Source organism: Staurois parvus, unplaced genomic scaffold (genome assembly GCF_062004578.1).
Source record: "Staurois parvus isolate SC_StPar_1 unplaced genomic scaffold, SC_StPar_1.0 ptg000176l, whole genome shotgun sequence".
In the NCBI taxonomy this organism is placed as follows: Eukaryota; Metazoa; Chordata; class Amphibia; order Anura; family Ranidae; genus Staurois; species Staurois parvus.
This window is the reverse complement of record NW_028317972.1, coordinates 2,431,265-2,447,745: the sequence shown is the minus strand read 5'-3', so window position 1 is coordinate 2,447,745 and position 16,481 is coordinate 2,431,265. Positions and strand designations below refer to the sequence as shown.

The 16,481-nt window shown below is 44.9% G+C and overlaps 1 protein-coding gene across 1 annotated transcript in view; it reads left to right on the top strand.

The window, feature by feature from the left end:
- Positions 1-16,481, top strand: part of ADAMTS13 (ADAM metallopeptidase with thrombospondin type 1 motif 13) — a 106,965-nt gene that overhangs the window by 84,530 nt on the left and 5,954 nt on the right. The window contains exons 26-30 of the mRNA XM_089677077.1: positions 1,083-1,262; positions 1,386-1,571; positions 10,891-11,095; positions 12,374-12,692; positions 15,773-15,919. Coding sequence (XP_089533203.1) covers positions 1,083-1,262; positions 1,386-1,571; positions 10,891-11,095; positions 12,374-12,692; positions 15,773-15,919 — 1,037 coding nt within the window. The remainder of the gene's footprint in view (positions 1-1,082; positions 1,263-1,385; positions 1,572-10,890; positions 11,096-12,373; positions 12,693-15,772; positions 15,920-16,481) is intronic.

Genomic DNA, 16,481 nt, shown 5'->3' with positions numbered 1-16,481 from the left:
GAGTCCCGTGTGTGCCATCGGTGGAGGTGAGTCCCGTGTTTGTGTTGTGACATGGGATGCCGGTGGAGGTGAGATATGTGTGTGCGACTGGTGGAGGTGAGTCCTGTGTGTGCCACCGGTGGAGGTGAGTCCCGTGTGTGCCACCGGTGGAGGTGAGTCCCGTGTGTGCCACCGGTGGAGGTGAGTCCCGTGTGTGCCACCGGTGGAGGTGAGTCCCGTGTGTGCCACCGGTGGAGGTGAGTCCCGTGTGTGCCACCGGCGGAGCCGAGCCCCGTGCGTGCGCCCGGTGGAGGCGAGCCCCTTGCGTGCGACCAGTGGAGGCGAGTCCCGTGCGTGCGCCCGGTGGAGGCGAGCCCCTTGTGTGCGACCGGTGGAGGCGAGTCCCCTGCGTGCGACCGGTGGAGGCGAGCCCCGTGCGTGCGCCCGGTGGAGGCGAGCCCCGTGCGTGCGCCCGGTGGAGGCGAGCCCCGTGCGTGCGCCCGGTGGAGGCGAGCCCCGTGCGTGCGATCGGTGGAGGCGAGCCCCGTGCGTGCGATCGGTGGAGGCGAGCCCCGTGCGTGCGATCGGTGGAGGCGAGCCCCGTGCGTGCGATCGGTGGAGGTGAGCCCTGTGTGTATGTGCGATCATTGGAGGCGAGACAGTGGTGGAAGAACCAGGTTGCAAAGGTCATACTTGTGACCCGGCACTGGTGTTCCACCATGGAGGGTTTGGGGGGCAAGACAGCAGGCGTAAAGGGTAACGGGATCAGTGGGAAGGGCCCCGGGACCAATGTATCTGGGGGGCCCTTCATGGTCTCTTGCATCAGGGCCCTGAATGTTCTAGCTACGCCTCTGCTCAATCACATGCAAGGAAAATAAAAAATAGCATTTTTGCTTGCACATGATTGGATGATGGAAGTCAGCAGAGCTTCCCCTCATTTACTAAGCTCTGGAGCAAATTTCCTTTCAAAGTGCACAGTCTATTTGCCTTTAGTAAACCAACCCCAGAGTATTATAATTGATTCTAATTATTTGTCAGATAACTGCACATATGTGATCAGGAGCTATTACAATGTTAAATCTATTGTGTACTTGTCTGCACAGCTGGGAGGTTCAGGAGTTGTCACCGTGTCCATTAACCTGCGGTGGAGGAATAATCCCACTTTCTGTCACATGTGTCCAAAAAGAAAATGATCTCTCACACCGACTAGCACCTTCCAAGTGCAGCCACTTACCTCATCCAGGCTTCTTGAAATCATGCGCCACTGAGCCCTGCCCAGTCCGGTAAGATTCACAACATGTTAATAACAAATATTTAACACCAAAGAACTTTATTTCCTAAATAGAACTATCAGATACCTATAGAGTGCTTTGAGCAGACAGTGAACTCATTGCTTTGCTTTTTAGGTGGCGCTACAAGACTGGGTCTTGTAGTGTGACCTGTGGAGGAGGAATTTTACAACGTATTCTCTATTGTACTCGGGATACTCAGCAAGTCAGTACTGAGGAACAAATTGTGGCAGATATAGAATGCCAGTACCTGCCTCATCCTCAAGAACAGGAACCTTGCAATCTACAGCCCTGCCCACCAAGGTAAACGTGTCCAATATTTGTATCCTTATTAACATTTTATTATACATGGTTAGTAGAGAGGAGCCAAACATACCTGGGTTTGGTTCAAAACGGGTTAATCAAACTTTATTTAAAGTGGTTCTAAGAGCAAAAGAATTTTTTTTTTACCTTTAATGCACTCTCTGTCTCTTTACGAGAGCATCCTTCCCCTGTCCTGCCCCGACCTGGCCACGACTGCCTATAACAACTCGCTGTCAACTGCCCTTGACTCACTAGCGCCTTTAACCACACATCAGACCCCGACCGCTCCAGCCCTGGCAGACTGATCATACCAAAACTCTCAAATGATGCAGTCGTGCGCTGGAGCGACTATGGCGTAAAACCAGATCCCAACTAGCATTCACCCGCTATAAATCTGCCTTCCTCACCTACACCTCCTCCCTCCACACTGCCAAACAAGCCTACTTCCTGACCCTCATTAATACCCTCTCCTCCAATCCTCGCCGGCTCTTCTCTACCTTCAACTCTCTACTCTCTCCACCCCCACCTCCACCTAGCACCTCACTCACCGCCTTCGAGATTGCCAATCACTTCAAAAACAATATTGACACAATTCGCAGGGACATCGCCGCTGCTCAAACTTCCTCCCCACCTATCTCCTCTCACACAGCAACCCCCTCATCACCCCTCTGCCTCACCACTGTTCAGACCTCCACCCCACCTAACATCCCTCAGACTGAAGCCCCCTCAACACTCCACTCCTTCGACCTTAATACCACTGAGGAGGTCACCAAGGTCTTCTCTGAAGCCCGCCTCACCACCTGCCCCCTCGACCCTGTCCCCTCACAACTCCTACGACCTCCCTCCTCCTCCATCATACGTTCCCTCACCCACATCTTTAATCTCTCCCTCTTTTCTGGTGCATTTCCCTCCCCTCTGAAGCACGCGCACATCACTCCCATACTTAAAAAGCCCTCACTGTACCCCACTGATCCGAACAACCTTAGACTCATCTCCCTGCTGCCATTCACATCCAAACTCCTTGAGAGCTTAGTCTACAAACGCCTAAGCTCCCACCTCAATGACAACAATCTCCTCGACCCCCTACAGTCCGGCTTCCGTCCCCTACACTCCACCAAAACTGCCTTACTCAAACTCTCCAACGACCTGCTAACCGCCAAAGCTACAGGCCACTATTCAGTGCTCCTACTCCTCGACCTCTCCACGGCTTTCGACACAGTCAACCACCCCCTCCTCCTCAAAAAACTACACTCCCTTGGCCTCAGAGACTCTGCTCTCTCCTGGCTCTTGTCCTACCTATCACAACGCTCCTTACCTATAATGCTACCACCTCCCCCTCTCTGTTGGGGTCCCTCAAGGCTCTGTCCTCGGGCCCCTTCTCTTCTCCATCTACACCTCCTCCCTTGGCCAACTGATACACTCTGACGGCTTCAACTACCACCTCTATGCCGACGACACGCAAATCTATCTCTCGACCCCTCACCTCACCCCTTCAGTCTCCGCCCGAATCACAAGCCTACTGAACGACATATCAGATTGGTTGTCGCTCCACTTCCTTAAACTGAACCTCTCCAAAACCGAGCTCCTAGTTTTCCCCCCAGCCCGCGCACCCCCCCTACTGACTTCTCCATCACGTCCAACAATGCCACCATCAGGCCCACCCCGCAAGCCAGAGTACTTGGTGTCATTCTTGACTCCAATCTATCCTTCCAACCCCAAGTCCAATTGCTAACAAACTCATGCAGACTCCACCTCCGCAACATCGCCAAAATACGCCCATTCCTAACCCCAGAAACCACTAAGCAGCTCATCCACTCCCTCATCATATCACGACTCAATTACTGCAACTCCCTCCTCACTGGCCTCCCTCACCACAAACTATCCCCGCTTCACTCGATGCTGAATACAGCAGCCAGACTCATCCACCTTACCAACCGCTCCGTTTCCGCCACCGCCCTCTGCCAATCCCTCCACTGGCTTTCAATTGCCCAACGGATCAAATTCAAAATGCTATATGCTACAAAATGAAGTATGATGGACAAAGCTGTCCATCATACTGCCCCAAACTACATCACCGACCTAATATCCAAATACCACCCAAAACGCACTCTCCGCTCCTCACAAGACCTCCTCTCTAGTTCCCTGGTCTCCTCCTCCCATGACCGCCTCCAGGACTTCTCCAGGGCATCACCCATCCTCTTGAACTCCCTACCCCAATCCATGAGACTTTCACCTACTGTCCTCTCCTCTAGGCGCACCCTGAAAACCCACCTCTTCAGAGAAGCCTACCCCGCCCCCTGCTAATTGCCAGTCTCCTCCACTCATCCTACCACTCCATCCCCCATAGCTTTTCCTCCTGTACCACTATCCCCTCCCTCCTAGATTGTAAGCTCCAAAGAGCAGGGCCCTCGAACCCCTTGTGTATCGCATTGTATTGTCTCCCATTGTAATGTACAGCGCTGAGCGAACTGTTGGCGCTTTATAAATACTGTATAATAATAATAAAGGTACAGAACACTTCCATATCAGTTCCCCTCAGCCCCCCCCCCCATAAATACTTACCTGAGTCCTCTCTTGGTCCAGTGATGTCCCATCCTCTCTTGCTGCATTAACAGTAGTCTCCGAGCTGCTGAGCCAATGGCTCCTGCTGCTGTCAGTCAATTCCTGTGAGGAGAGCAGAGGCGTAGCTAGGATATTTTGCGCCCAGGGATGAACTATAAAATTAGAGCCCCAGCCCCCCTCCACGTTTTAATCACATCAGTGACACCAATGATGGGGCACTATTCCTACCAATGACACTTACCTTACCGACCCCTGCTCCAGCCTAGGCTCCTTCCCTCTCCCATCCACAGCCAGAATACCTGGTTGCAGCAGCACCATCTTACAGCACACTTACCAGTCAGCTGTCTTCTTCACTTGCTCCGGCCACTCCCTCACTCGATCTTTGCGCTTCCGCTCGGCTCCTCCTCTCCAAGCTCCACCTCCTTGCAGGTGGTTGGCCCCCTATGTGCCTTTCCTGAGCTACAGTTCTGGTGCCCAATCACCGGTGAGGAGGCAAAGCTTGCAGAGGGAGGTACAAGCTGCCATAGGCTGTCCAGTGATCCCGAGGGTGTGGCCAGATGACAGGGATGGCATGTCATCCCGCCCACACATCGCATCCAGGGAAAAGTAGACACCGGACCTGCGGACCGCTCTACCCCTCCTCCAGCAGCGCCTCCTAGACTGGATCGTCGTGGGACTGTAAGCCTCATTTTGGCACCCCTGTACCTTGGCGCCCAGGTACATATGTACCCCCCTGCCCTCCCCCAGCTATGCCTCTGGCTAAGCCACTCTGTGTGTGTCTGTGGATGCACGCAGCCCAGCTTGAGAGCATGCCCACACGTGTGCCCCCTCAACACATGGCTTGTAATGATTGGTGCATTGGTGGGGTACACCAGAAGTGGAGGACCACCCTGTGCTTTAGCACTGCACAGAACAGTGAAGTAAAATATGTTTTTATTTTAATATAAAAAATCATACAAATACTTTAAGTACAGTTGCCAAATCCAAACCCCATTGAAGTCAGCCAGAGCCAAATATTAAAAACCAGTAATGGCCATTTTCTAGGTTAATGTGCAGAGCATTGTCAAACAATGGTCTTAATAATGATTTTAATAATGCGGAAAAGGCAACAGTAACAATGTAGATTTCCTTTTCCTTTAAATAACATGCCTGGGGTGTGCCCTTAACCTGCCTATGAAGTTGTGCATCTGTATGATGCATACAACCTACTACAGCAAAACTGATATACACAAAATATGCTGATTAAATTGCCAGTAAATGAACTCTTCATTTAGAAGATCATTTAGACCAGTGGTCGGCAAGCCGCGGCTCGCGAGCCACATGCGGCTCTTTACACACTTTAATGCGGCTCTTCTGTGTGCCGGGCGCCCGCTCCCCTTCCTCCTCTCGGGCGGCCGCCCCAAAAGTCAGGACTCTGCAGCTAGCCCAGCAATGGGCAAACTACGGCCCGGCGGACCTTTTAATCAGGCCCGCGGAGCGTGATCCAAAAAAAAAACAGCCAGGGCAGCGCACTCAAATGCAATGATTGGCCAGTCTCGCTGCCACTCACATCCTGATAGCCAGTGATTGGCTGTCAGGATGTGTGTAGGCGGGGCAGCGTGACGAACGTGAGAGGAGCTAGGCTCCTCTCACAGTCCGCCCTGAAGACCAGAACGGCACGGGAACACGGCGAGAAGAACGCGCGGAGCAAAGGTAAGTGAATTGACACAGGGGGGACTTGGCTTACTACTTGCTACTTACTTACTACTACTATATGAGGGATGAATTAATATGGGGGATGAATTACTATAGGGGGGATGAATTACTATGGGGGATGAATTACTATGGGGGGTGAATTACTAAAGGGGGGATGAATTACTAAAGGGGGGATGAATTACTATATGGGGGATGAATTACTATATGGGGGATGAATTACTATATGAGGGATTAATTAATATGGGGGATGAATTACTATATGGGGGATGAATTACTATAGGGGGGATGAATTACTATATGGGGGATGAATTACTATATGAGGGATGAATTTAATATGGGGGATGAATTACTATATGGGGGATGAATTACTATAGGGGGGATGAATTACTATATGGGGGATGAATTACTAAAGGGGGGATGAATTACTATGGGGGATGAATTACTATGGGGGATGAATTACTATATGGGGGATGAATTACTATGGGGGATGAATTACTATAGGGGGGATGAATTACTATGGGAGATGAATTACTATATGGGGGATGAATTACTATGGGGGATGAATTACTATATGGGGGATGAATTACTATATGGGGGATGAATTACTATGGGGGATGAATTACTATGGGGGATGAATTACTATATGGGGGATGAATTACTATATGGGGGATGAATTACTATGGGGGATGAATTACTATGGGGGATGAATTACTATATGGGGGATTAATTACTATATGGGGGATGAATTACTATATGGGGGATGAATTACTATGGGGGATGAATTACTATATGGGGGATGAATTACTATATGGGGGATGAATTACTATATGGGGGATTAATTACTATATGGGGGATGAATTACTATATGGGGGATGAATTACTATGGGGGATGAATTACTATAGGGGGGATGAATTACTATAAAAACTTATTGAAACTAAAAACAGTGTACCATCCTATGTATTTTCAGTTTTAAAAATGTGGCTCTCAAAATAAATTTCAATCGTGTTGCCCACCACTGATCTAGACGATCTCTTTACAGCACTGCAGAATATTCCAAAGCTTTATAAATGTGTAAAAATGACCATCTGTGTCTATGCCAAGGATATTAGAGTGTTCACTCTGGTGCAGGGACTGATGTGGCTGACTCAGTGGTCCTTGTATAGTACTGAATAATATGTCAGAACTATTTATATATACTATTTATATAATACTAGTGTGTAATGGGGATGGACATTAAAGTGTAAGCTCCTTTGGTGCAGAGGCTGATGACAGTGTTCTCTGTACAGGACTGTGGAATATGTCAGAGCTATATGATTAGTCTCCAAGAGAACAAGTCACTTTGTCTAGTTACACTTCCAGATAGGAGATTGATTTCCGGGGAACAAAAAATTACTACAGACATTCTTTGTGGCATGATCAACATGAATGGTGAAGTTTTGTGCAGCACTCTTTCTGAGCCCCCCACTTCCTTTTCTACCTTGCCCCTCTCTATCATACCTGGAATTACTAATTATAAATAATACATAATCATATAACTACTCAAAGTAATATAGAGATGCTTCTGTATGGTTGTTCTATCATTGCTTTATTAAATCTACATATGGTTTTTGACATTATGGATTATATATATATTGTTAAAGTGTTACTAAACCCATGACCCTGCATTCACTATATCTGGTCTCCCACAGTACACAAAACATGGAAATGCAATTATTTTAGTAACTAGAAAAGCTACAATTTCTGGGGAAATTGTGTGAAGTGTTCTTGCCTCCACCAGTAGTCTACAACTGGAGTGGGTGGAGTAACTGGTTGGAGTGGCTTGTCACTCTGCTGCCTGCTCACACACCTGGGTTCCTATGGCAACTCACTCTACAGCAAGGGCAGAGAAGAGCGGTTAAAAACAAACTGCTCCAACTTGCTCACTTCACTGGCGGTTTCCATCTTCAAGCGGTTGTGGTTTAAAAATTATAAATCCTACACTAAAGAGCTTTATATTGTGAGAATTACAAGACCCAGACCTACATTTTGATGCATAGTATGTCTCTGAAATATTAAAAATGAAGGCACAGTCGCAGTTTAGAAATTGCCCTTCAAATTTGAGGTGGCTAGAGTGGAGTTTCAATGAATGTCAATGGGCGGCGTGAGTTGCAAACAAATGGTCATATTGTGAAAACTATCAGGACTATGGCTTAGGCGTGGACATTTTTAGCGGCAGCAGGGATAGCTGAACGTTTTGATATAAGATTTGTGTAGGTGGGCTTGAAAATGACAGAGTGATGGCAGTTTAGATATCATGTCCTGATTTTTCAGCTCACACTCTAGCTTTTGTCAGCTCGCACTCAAGTTTTGAACATTCCGGCATTCATTCCTATGGGACTATTTTCACCACAAAAACGCCGATATTTCGTGAACCATTCGGCGAAACGTTCCACAAAGTAATAGCACACCAATCTGGAACAATCTGCACTTTTTGGTATATTACTTGTCTATGTAGTGTAAAAACTGTGGGAGGAGTTAGGGTGGTAAATTTGGCTATAATAATAAGAATATATATGTGAGATAACAGGAAGTGGTCTTGCCATGCAAGAACACTTAACCATTAGCCGCCCGGCCAATGGCCGTTTGGCGGCTTCAGAAGTGCTGCGGCATTCCGGGTGCACGCCATTTGGCGTGCACCCGCACATGCGCAGTTTGCGGTAATGCAGAGCCTCGCAGCGGCGTGATCTGTCACCCGCTGTGTACCTCGGACACGGCCGATGACAGATCTGAGTACCGGCCCCCGTTGCTGGTACCATGTGACCTGCTGTGACCAATCACAGCAGGTCACATGACAGTTGTATACAATGGATGGCTTCATTCAAGCCATCCATTGTATACTACTGCCTAGCTGTGAATGGTCACAGCTAATCACATGCACATGTCATGTGATTAGCTGTGACCAAATCACAGCTAAGCACAAAAAAAAAAAAACCTGAATGAATCGATTTCATTCAGGTAAATGCTTGCTTATAGCAAAGTAATTCTTTGCTATAAGCAAATTGTGTAAAAAAAAAAAAAAAAAAAAAATACTGATCACTTCCCCAAAGTAGTACAATGTTACTATGGTAACATTGTACTACTTTGGTCATAGTACAATATGAAAAAAAAAATCTTAAAAAAAAATAAAAAAAAATGTAATAAAAAATTAAAAATAAAAAAAAAATAAAAAAATATATATATATATTTTTTTTCATACTGTCACCAGTCAGTGTCCCTGTTCACCGCCATGCCAGTTATATGATGACGCTGTACTGCACTGGTGACAGTATGTAAAAAAAAAAATAGTGAAAATAATTTTTAAAAATTTTTTATTTTCCGAAAAATTATGACAAAAAAAATACAACTTCAAAAAACTCGCCATTCCTCTTATAAAGTACGTCGGACTGTTTACTCTGCAAAACGGGGTCATTTGGGGGATATCTGTACTGTTCTGACATTCTTGGACCTCAAGAAATTAGATTGGCCGTCAGTACTTCAGGATTGATCAATATTCAGATCTATACCATAGTTTGTGAACTCTATAACTTTCCTACAAACTAAATAATACATCCTAATTTGGGTTATTTTCACCAAAGACATGTAGCAGAATACATCTCGGCCTAAATTTATGAAGAACAATTATTTATTTATAAACTTTTATAACAGAAACAAAGAACGTGTTTTTTTTTCAAAAGTTTTAGTCTTTTTTTGTTAATTTAGCAAAAAATAAAAACCCCAGCAGTGATTAAATACCACCAAAAGAAAGCTCTAGTTGTGTGAAGAAAATGATAAAATTTTAGTTTGGGTACAATGTTGTATGACCGCGCAATTGTCATTCAAAGTGTGAGAGCGCTGAAACCTGAAAAATGGCCTGGGAAGGAAGGTGTAAAATTGCACGGTATTGAATTGGTTAATTATGAACTGATAAATACCTTTTCTCATCAGCAGTATATAGCAATCTTTTGACTTCTATCAGTGTCCAGCTCAGCACTGGTTAAAGCTTGTAGGTGGAGTTTTCATTTGGCTCTAGGAGGATTCAGAACCCCTGACCTCTGTCTGGACAGTGTTGATTGGCCCTGTGTTGAATACATTTGCACCTCTCTAGCAATACACACCAAACTGAGCACATGCAGAGTGACTCCACATGATATGTCTTATCAGGAGATAAGAGGGGGATCAAAGAAGTCAGGATCAAACATCCTTTTTACACAGTGCAGATTATTAACCCTTTAGGTTCCACAGTGAATATAACAAGCATGCTTTACTGCATATACAGACTGATTTTATTGTTGTGGGTTTAGTAACACTTTAAAACCAAAAGCAAACTTTTATTAGATTGCAGCTTACCAATTCTTATATATGATGACTGCACTAGTTTTATTTTTTTAAACTTTCTTTTGTTTTCACCTGGTGAAATCTGTTGTTCTTCAACAGAACAAGCTGTCCTGCAGATGTAGCAGTTAGAGGGTTGAAAAAACCCATTTAACACTGACAAGGGTGCTTACAATGATCAGCTGTTTTAATTATGTAAAATCTTTATCATAAAAGGAACTAAACAATTACTATAACTGCTTAAAAAGTGTTAGCTGGAACATGGCTTCAATTTGTATATCTACATCTGCTAGTAAATCTAACTCCCCTCCCCCAGACTGACAATGCTGCAGTCCAAAGGTGTCTCTTTTGCTTCTTCATCCAGAGTGGGAGCACTCTAATACTGGAGGTGTGTTACTGACCAGATTATCAAGTGAAAACAGAGGGAAAATGCCAAAAAAGAACCCCCCAAAAAAGAAAGCAGCCCCCATTTAAGGATTTGTAAGCTGCAACATATTATATTTCTGGTTTTGGGTTTAATGTCACTTTAAATGTAAATAGTACACCACTGCTGCATGTTCAAGGATTTCTTTTGGTGTCCTGAGAAGAGTTTAAATGAGAAAAGCAGTGTCATGTAGCATTTAGTTTCATATCTTCTTAGCATTGCTGGTATTAATGTTCAGGTTGAAAGAAATATTTCTAATAAGCTGCCTTCTTCTTTTTGGCCTCTAGGTGGCAAGTGGTGGAGAGTAGTGCTTGCTCTGCACCTTGTGGCTATGGCATATCCAGGCAGAAGGTGGTATGTGTGCAGACAGTGACCGGCTCAGATACAGAGGTGGAGTCCGAATTGTGTCCATCTCATGAAAGGCCCTTGTCTGCTGTTCCCTGCTTTATCACCCACTGCTTCTACATATGGGACCTGGGGCCCTGGACACAGGTAAAGTGCACAAGCCACGTATTTAGTCTCTTTAATCAATTCAATGAAATGTTTCAAATTTATTTTTTCAAGCCAACTGACCTAAATTGTACTTCCAACTGCAAAACTATGTTGACATTTTTTTTTTTATAGAAAACTTGTCATGTGGGAAATATGAAGCTGTCCCTTTCTTCTGAAAATGCCAGTTGCCTGGCTGTCTCTGACTTTGCACTCAGAAATACTACAAATGCAAGCAAGGCTTGGGTGGTCATTTAAGCTGAACTCTGGGCAAATATAAAAGAAACAAACTAATGCATCATTAATGGATCAATGCATTTTTAAAAGCAAGCCGAATAAGTACCTGACCTTGGCCTGGTATCACCCTCTTGCAGTCCCTGTACAGCAGAGCTGTTGTGTAAAGAGAAGAAGAAAAAGAAACCATTCATGTTCTGACATAAAGCATGCTTATAGCAAAATAAAGCAGAGTGACAGAAGACCTCATCACTCACTGTACTGCCTCTCCCTTCACTGTCAGTTTAGGGCTTTTTCAGACAAGTGGTAAGCTTACTGCCTTCTGAAAAGTGATCCATGGTGGATTGCTTTTTAGAGGGTGGTATAGCAGGGGCTGCCAGGTGATCAGGAGATGCTAGTGTTGCCTCCTGACACCTGTTTTTTTTTGGGGGGGGAAGGGGGGGTTTACTTTTTTTTTTAATTGCTGAAAAGGACCACACTGCAACTGCAAGTCAAGCAAATGGTTCATGGTTGCAGCGCAGTACTATTTAATTCAATGGGCGAGTTTGACAGGTAGTGCTGCCTGCAGTTAAAATTGCTGCGGCAAAGCATTGTGCCCATGCTATGTGTACAGCCATGACAGGCTGTAATGTTAGAATTTTGTAAGGAGGGTGGCTCAGCCACCTGTTTTTACCTCCCCCTGGTGCCGGTGTGAAAGAGCCCTTATATATAGACTGGGGTGAGTCCTGGAGAACCTGGGGTTGAAGTAATTGGGTTGAATGATGCTTGCCATCAGACTGAGGACATCTAGTGACAAAAAAAAGTATTGCAGAAGAAATCTTCATTAAAGGTGAAATTTGCAGCAGGCTATTTATTTGTATCCTAATTTCGGTTTTAAATGGACACCTGTCCAAATTCTTTCCAGTCTCTATGCATCAAGGGTGTGTCTTTTGCCTAAATATTTTTATTGTAAGATTTCCCTCTTTCCCATCTTAAATAGTAGAAACTGTCATGTCAGCTCGCCAGGCAGAAGTAAAATGTACAATACTGAAATGTCTTTCTCTTTAGTGTTCAATCACCTGTGGTAATGGGATTCAACAGCGGGAAGAATTCTGCATCAACTCAAAAACTCACCAGCATGTCAGCCCTGCGTTCTGCGGACACACGCCAAAACCCATCACACTACGTGGCTGCTCTGAAAGGTCGTGCCTGCAGGACACACAGACCGTCCGACTGGATGCAGTCCACATGTCAATGGGAACACCCCAGACCTCTGTTGCCCCAGATCACCAGAGACCTCAATATAGAGCTGCACCCCCTGTCAGTAATAATGCACCAGAGAGGCCCAATGGATCCGCATCAGTAGATGGCGCAGAAGATGAAAAAGGTAGATATAGAAACTTCACCTCCATCACCACATGGTTAGCATTGACCTAAGCAGCACCACTCAATGCCAAATGGCAGCATAAAAAGCAAAGGAAATTTTGGGATGCATAAAAATGAGTTAAAACTACTTGACAGTAATATCTACAGTGAAGGAAATAAGTATTTGATCCCCAGCTGATTTTGAATGTTTGCCCACTCACAAAGAAATGATCAGTCTAAAAATCGGATGGTAGGTGTATTGTAACACTGAGAGACAGAATAGCAACAAAAAAATTCAAAAGAAATGCATGTCTAACAAATTATGCACCGATTTGCATGTTCATGAGGGAAATAAGTATTTGATCCCCTATCATTCAGCAGGATTTCTGACTACCAGGTGTTTTTCATACAGGTAACAAGCTGAGATTAGAAGCAGTCTCTTAAAGGGAGTGCTGCTGATCTCATTTTGTTACCTGTATAAAAAATACCTGTTCACAGGAGCAATCAAACAATCAGAATCCAAACTCTCCACCAAGGCAAAGACCAAAGAGCTGTCCAAGGATGTCGGACAAGATTGTAGACCTACACAAGGCTGGACTGGGCTACAGAACTATTGCCAAGCAGCTTGGGGAGAAGGTGACAACAGTTGGTGCAATCATTCACAAATGGAAGAAACACAAAACAACTGTCAGTCTCCCTAGGTCTGGTGCACCATGCAAGATCTCACCTCGTGGAGTGTCAATGATCATGAGAACAGTGAGGAAACAAATACTTATTTCCTTCACTGTATTATTACCTCTGTATAAACTTCTAAGGCCATCGGTACAATATGGCATCCAGATTCCAGTACCACATTGTAAAATGGGTTTTGGAGAGGCTTCAGAAGACAACTAAATTAGTGGAAAAAAAATATGATTTGGTGTAAAGAATTAGAAAAGTTGGGAAGATCAACCTAAATCTAGACCAATGGTTTCCAAACTGCGGGTCATGGGCCAGATGCAGCCCTTCACTTGCATTTATCTAGCCACTGGGGAGCTATTGCTCTCCTTGATACCAACAATAGGACACTATTCCTTTCACTGACACCAACAAGGAGGAGCTAATCCTCCTACTGACAACAACAACAGAGCACTATTACTTTCAATGACATCAACAATGGGATACAAATTCTTCTACTGACACCACTGATAGGGAACTATTCCTCCCACTGACACCAGCAATGGAGCACTATTTACACTAAAATCAATGATAGGGCACTATTCCCAACATTGACCCCAACAACGGAGCACTATATCTCCCACTGACATCAATGATGGAGCACTATTCCTCCCAGTGACCCCAACAATGGAGCACTATTTACACTAAAATCAATGATCGGGCACCATTCCCCACATTGACCCCAACAACGGAGCACTATATCTCCCACTGACACCACTGATGGAGCACTATTCCTCCCAGTGACCCCAACAATGGAGCACTATTTACACTAAAATCAATGATCGGACACCATTCTCCACATTGACCCCAACAATGGAGCATTATATCTCCCACTGACACCAATGATGGAGCACTATTCCTCCCACTGACCCCAACAATAGAGCACTATTGCTTCCACTGACACCAATGACAAATCACTATTCCTTCCATGGACATTAGCAATGGAGCACTATTTCTTCCAGTAACACCAACAATGGGGCACTGTTCCTTTCACTGACACCAATGATGGGCACTATTCCTTCCATTGACAGCAATGATGGATCACTATTCCTTCCACTTACAGCAATGATAGAGTGTTATTCCTTTCAGTGAAACCAATGATGAAACATTATTCTTCCTACTGACACCAATGTTGGAGCACTATTCATTCCACTGACACCAATGATGGAGCACTAATCCTTCCACTGAAACTAGCAAAAGAACACTATTCCTTCCATTAACACCCAAAATGGTCCACCATTCCTTCCATTGACACCAACAATAGGGCAGTATTCCTTTCACTGACACCAACGTTGGGCACTATTCCTTCCACTAACACCAATGATGGAGCGCTATTCCTCCTACTGACACCAACGATGGAGCACTATTCCTTCCACTGACACCAATGATGGAGCACTCTTCTTTCCATTGACACCAACAATAAGGAACTATTTCTCCCCCTACTGACCAAAGGCTGGGACATTTTCTACTACTGACCACAGTCCAGCCCTCCTAAAGTCTGAAGGATAGTAAACTGGCCCTGATATAGACCACAGCTGCAGAAATTGTGAAAGGCTAAACTTGATAGACATCAGCCAGAGACCTGGCGGTGTTGGTGATGGTAAGCCTGCACACACAACTCTGCTGCCACACTTGCCTGTGCAAATTTCATACTGCAAGGACAGGAGAGTTAGCCGTCTAATGTGTTGCTTTCAGTAAAGCTGGCCAGACATGGCTTTGGATTCCTGTGAATTGGCTGAAATTCTAGCTGTGAGTAGCTTTGCCAACACCACACGGTCTGCCACACAGACTGAGAAATTGAAGGGGCTGCAGGAAAAAAGTTGTCCAAACAGTGACTGCAGCCAATCAGCTGCAGTCACTGTTCATGTATTCTGACAGTTGTGAGTACCGGCTGTCCGGAAACAATAGCTGGCAGCAGGAGATGTGTCCATGTATTCAGTGTGGATGGAGGAATCTGGATATCTCTCACTCAGTCCCTTTACATGTATGGCCAGCTTTAAACTGGTCATCCACTAGTGGAGTTTAGTTAACACTTTATTGGCTTAAGAACACTTGTTCGATTTTCTAATTGTTAGTTGGGTCCATTCGATGTTCATTTTTGATGGCAATGATGAGAAAATTAAAGGAGCAAAGAACATTTTTCGTTTGGTAAAGTCGTTTAATTTCTAAATTGAATGTGAAAAGCCAATGACATGATGAAGTACTTTTCAATGACGTTCATGAAGTCGTTGAATATACTGCGAATTTTCATACGAATGTTCATACAAACATTTGTTCAGAAATGTACGGCCAGCGTTAGTGAGAAAACTGGTAGATTTTAAGAGGACAGAAACAGCAAAGAGAAAAATAATAACTGGCCTTTATGTTTTTTTTAAACTCCTCCAGGTGTATGCGGGCGACTTTTCCTGAACGCATCTGGAATAATCAACACCACTGGGATTCTGGAAAACGATTGTATGTTTTCGATCGGACGGCCACTAGGAGACGTTATTGTCATCAAGGTTCTGTACAGCTCCCTTAACTGCTCAGCTGGTGGGTGTTTTTTGGTCCTGAATCTTCTGTATATTGATTGTCTTAGCAAATGTGAGAAATTGTGGCTCCATTAGTGCCAACCAATGACCTAAATGGTTGCATGCATCGCAATGCATTACACCAGTCCCGTCCTCGGTGAGCATAGTTGGATGCCACTGTCATCAACATTTCAGTGTTTGAGTATCACCTACAGTATACCATCTATGATATGTACACAGGCCATAATGTTAGTCAATAAAAGTGCAGCCTTAATACGATGAAGTTTATTACTGAAGGACTGCCATTTTTCAAAACAGTAAAATTAAAGTTGACCAAGAAAATGTGCAGAAAATGCAGTCCTGCCTAGAAGTACTGTGAAAAGCCTGCTGAATCTGGCAGCAATATGACAAACAGGACTAAGGGCAGCACAGTGGCTAGATGGTTAGCACTTATGCCTGGCAGAACTAGCGTCGTTGGTTTGAATCCCAACCATGGCACCGCCTGCCTGGAGTTTGCATGTTCTCCTTGTGCCTGCATGGGTTTCCTCCAGGTACTCCAGTTTCCTCCCACACTTTAAAGACAT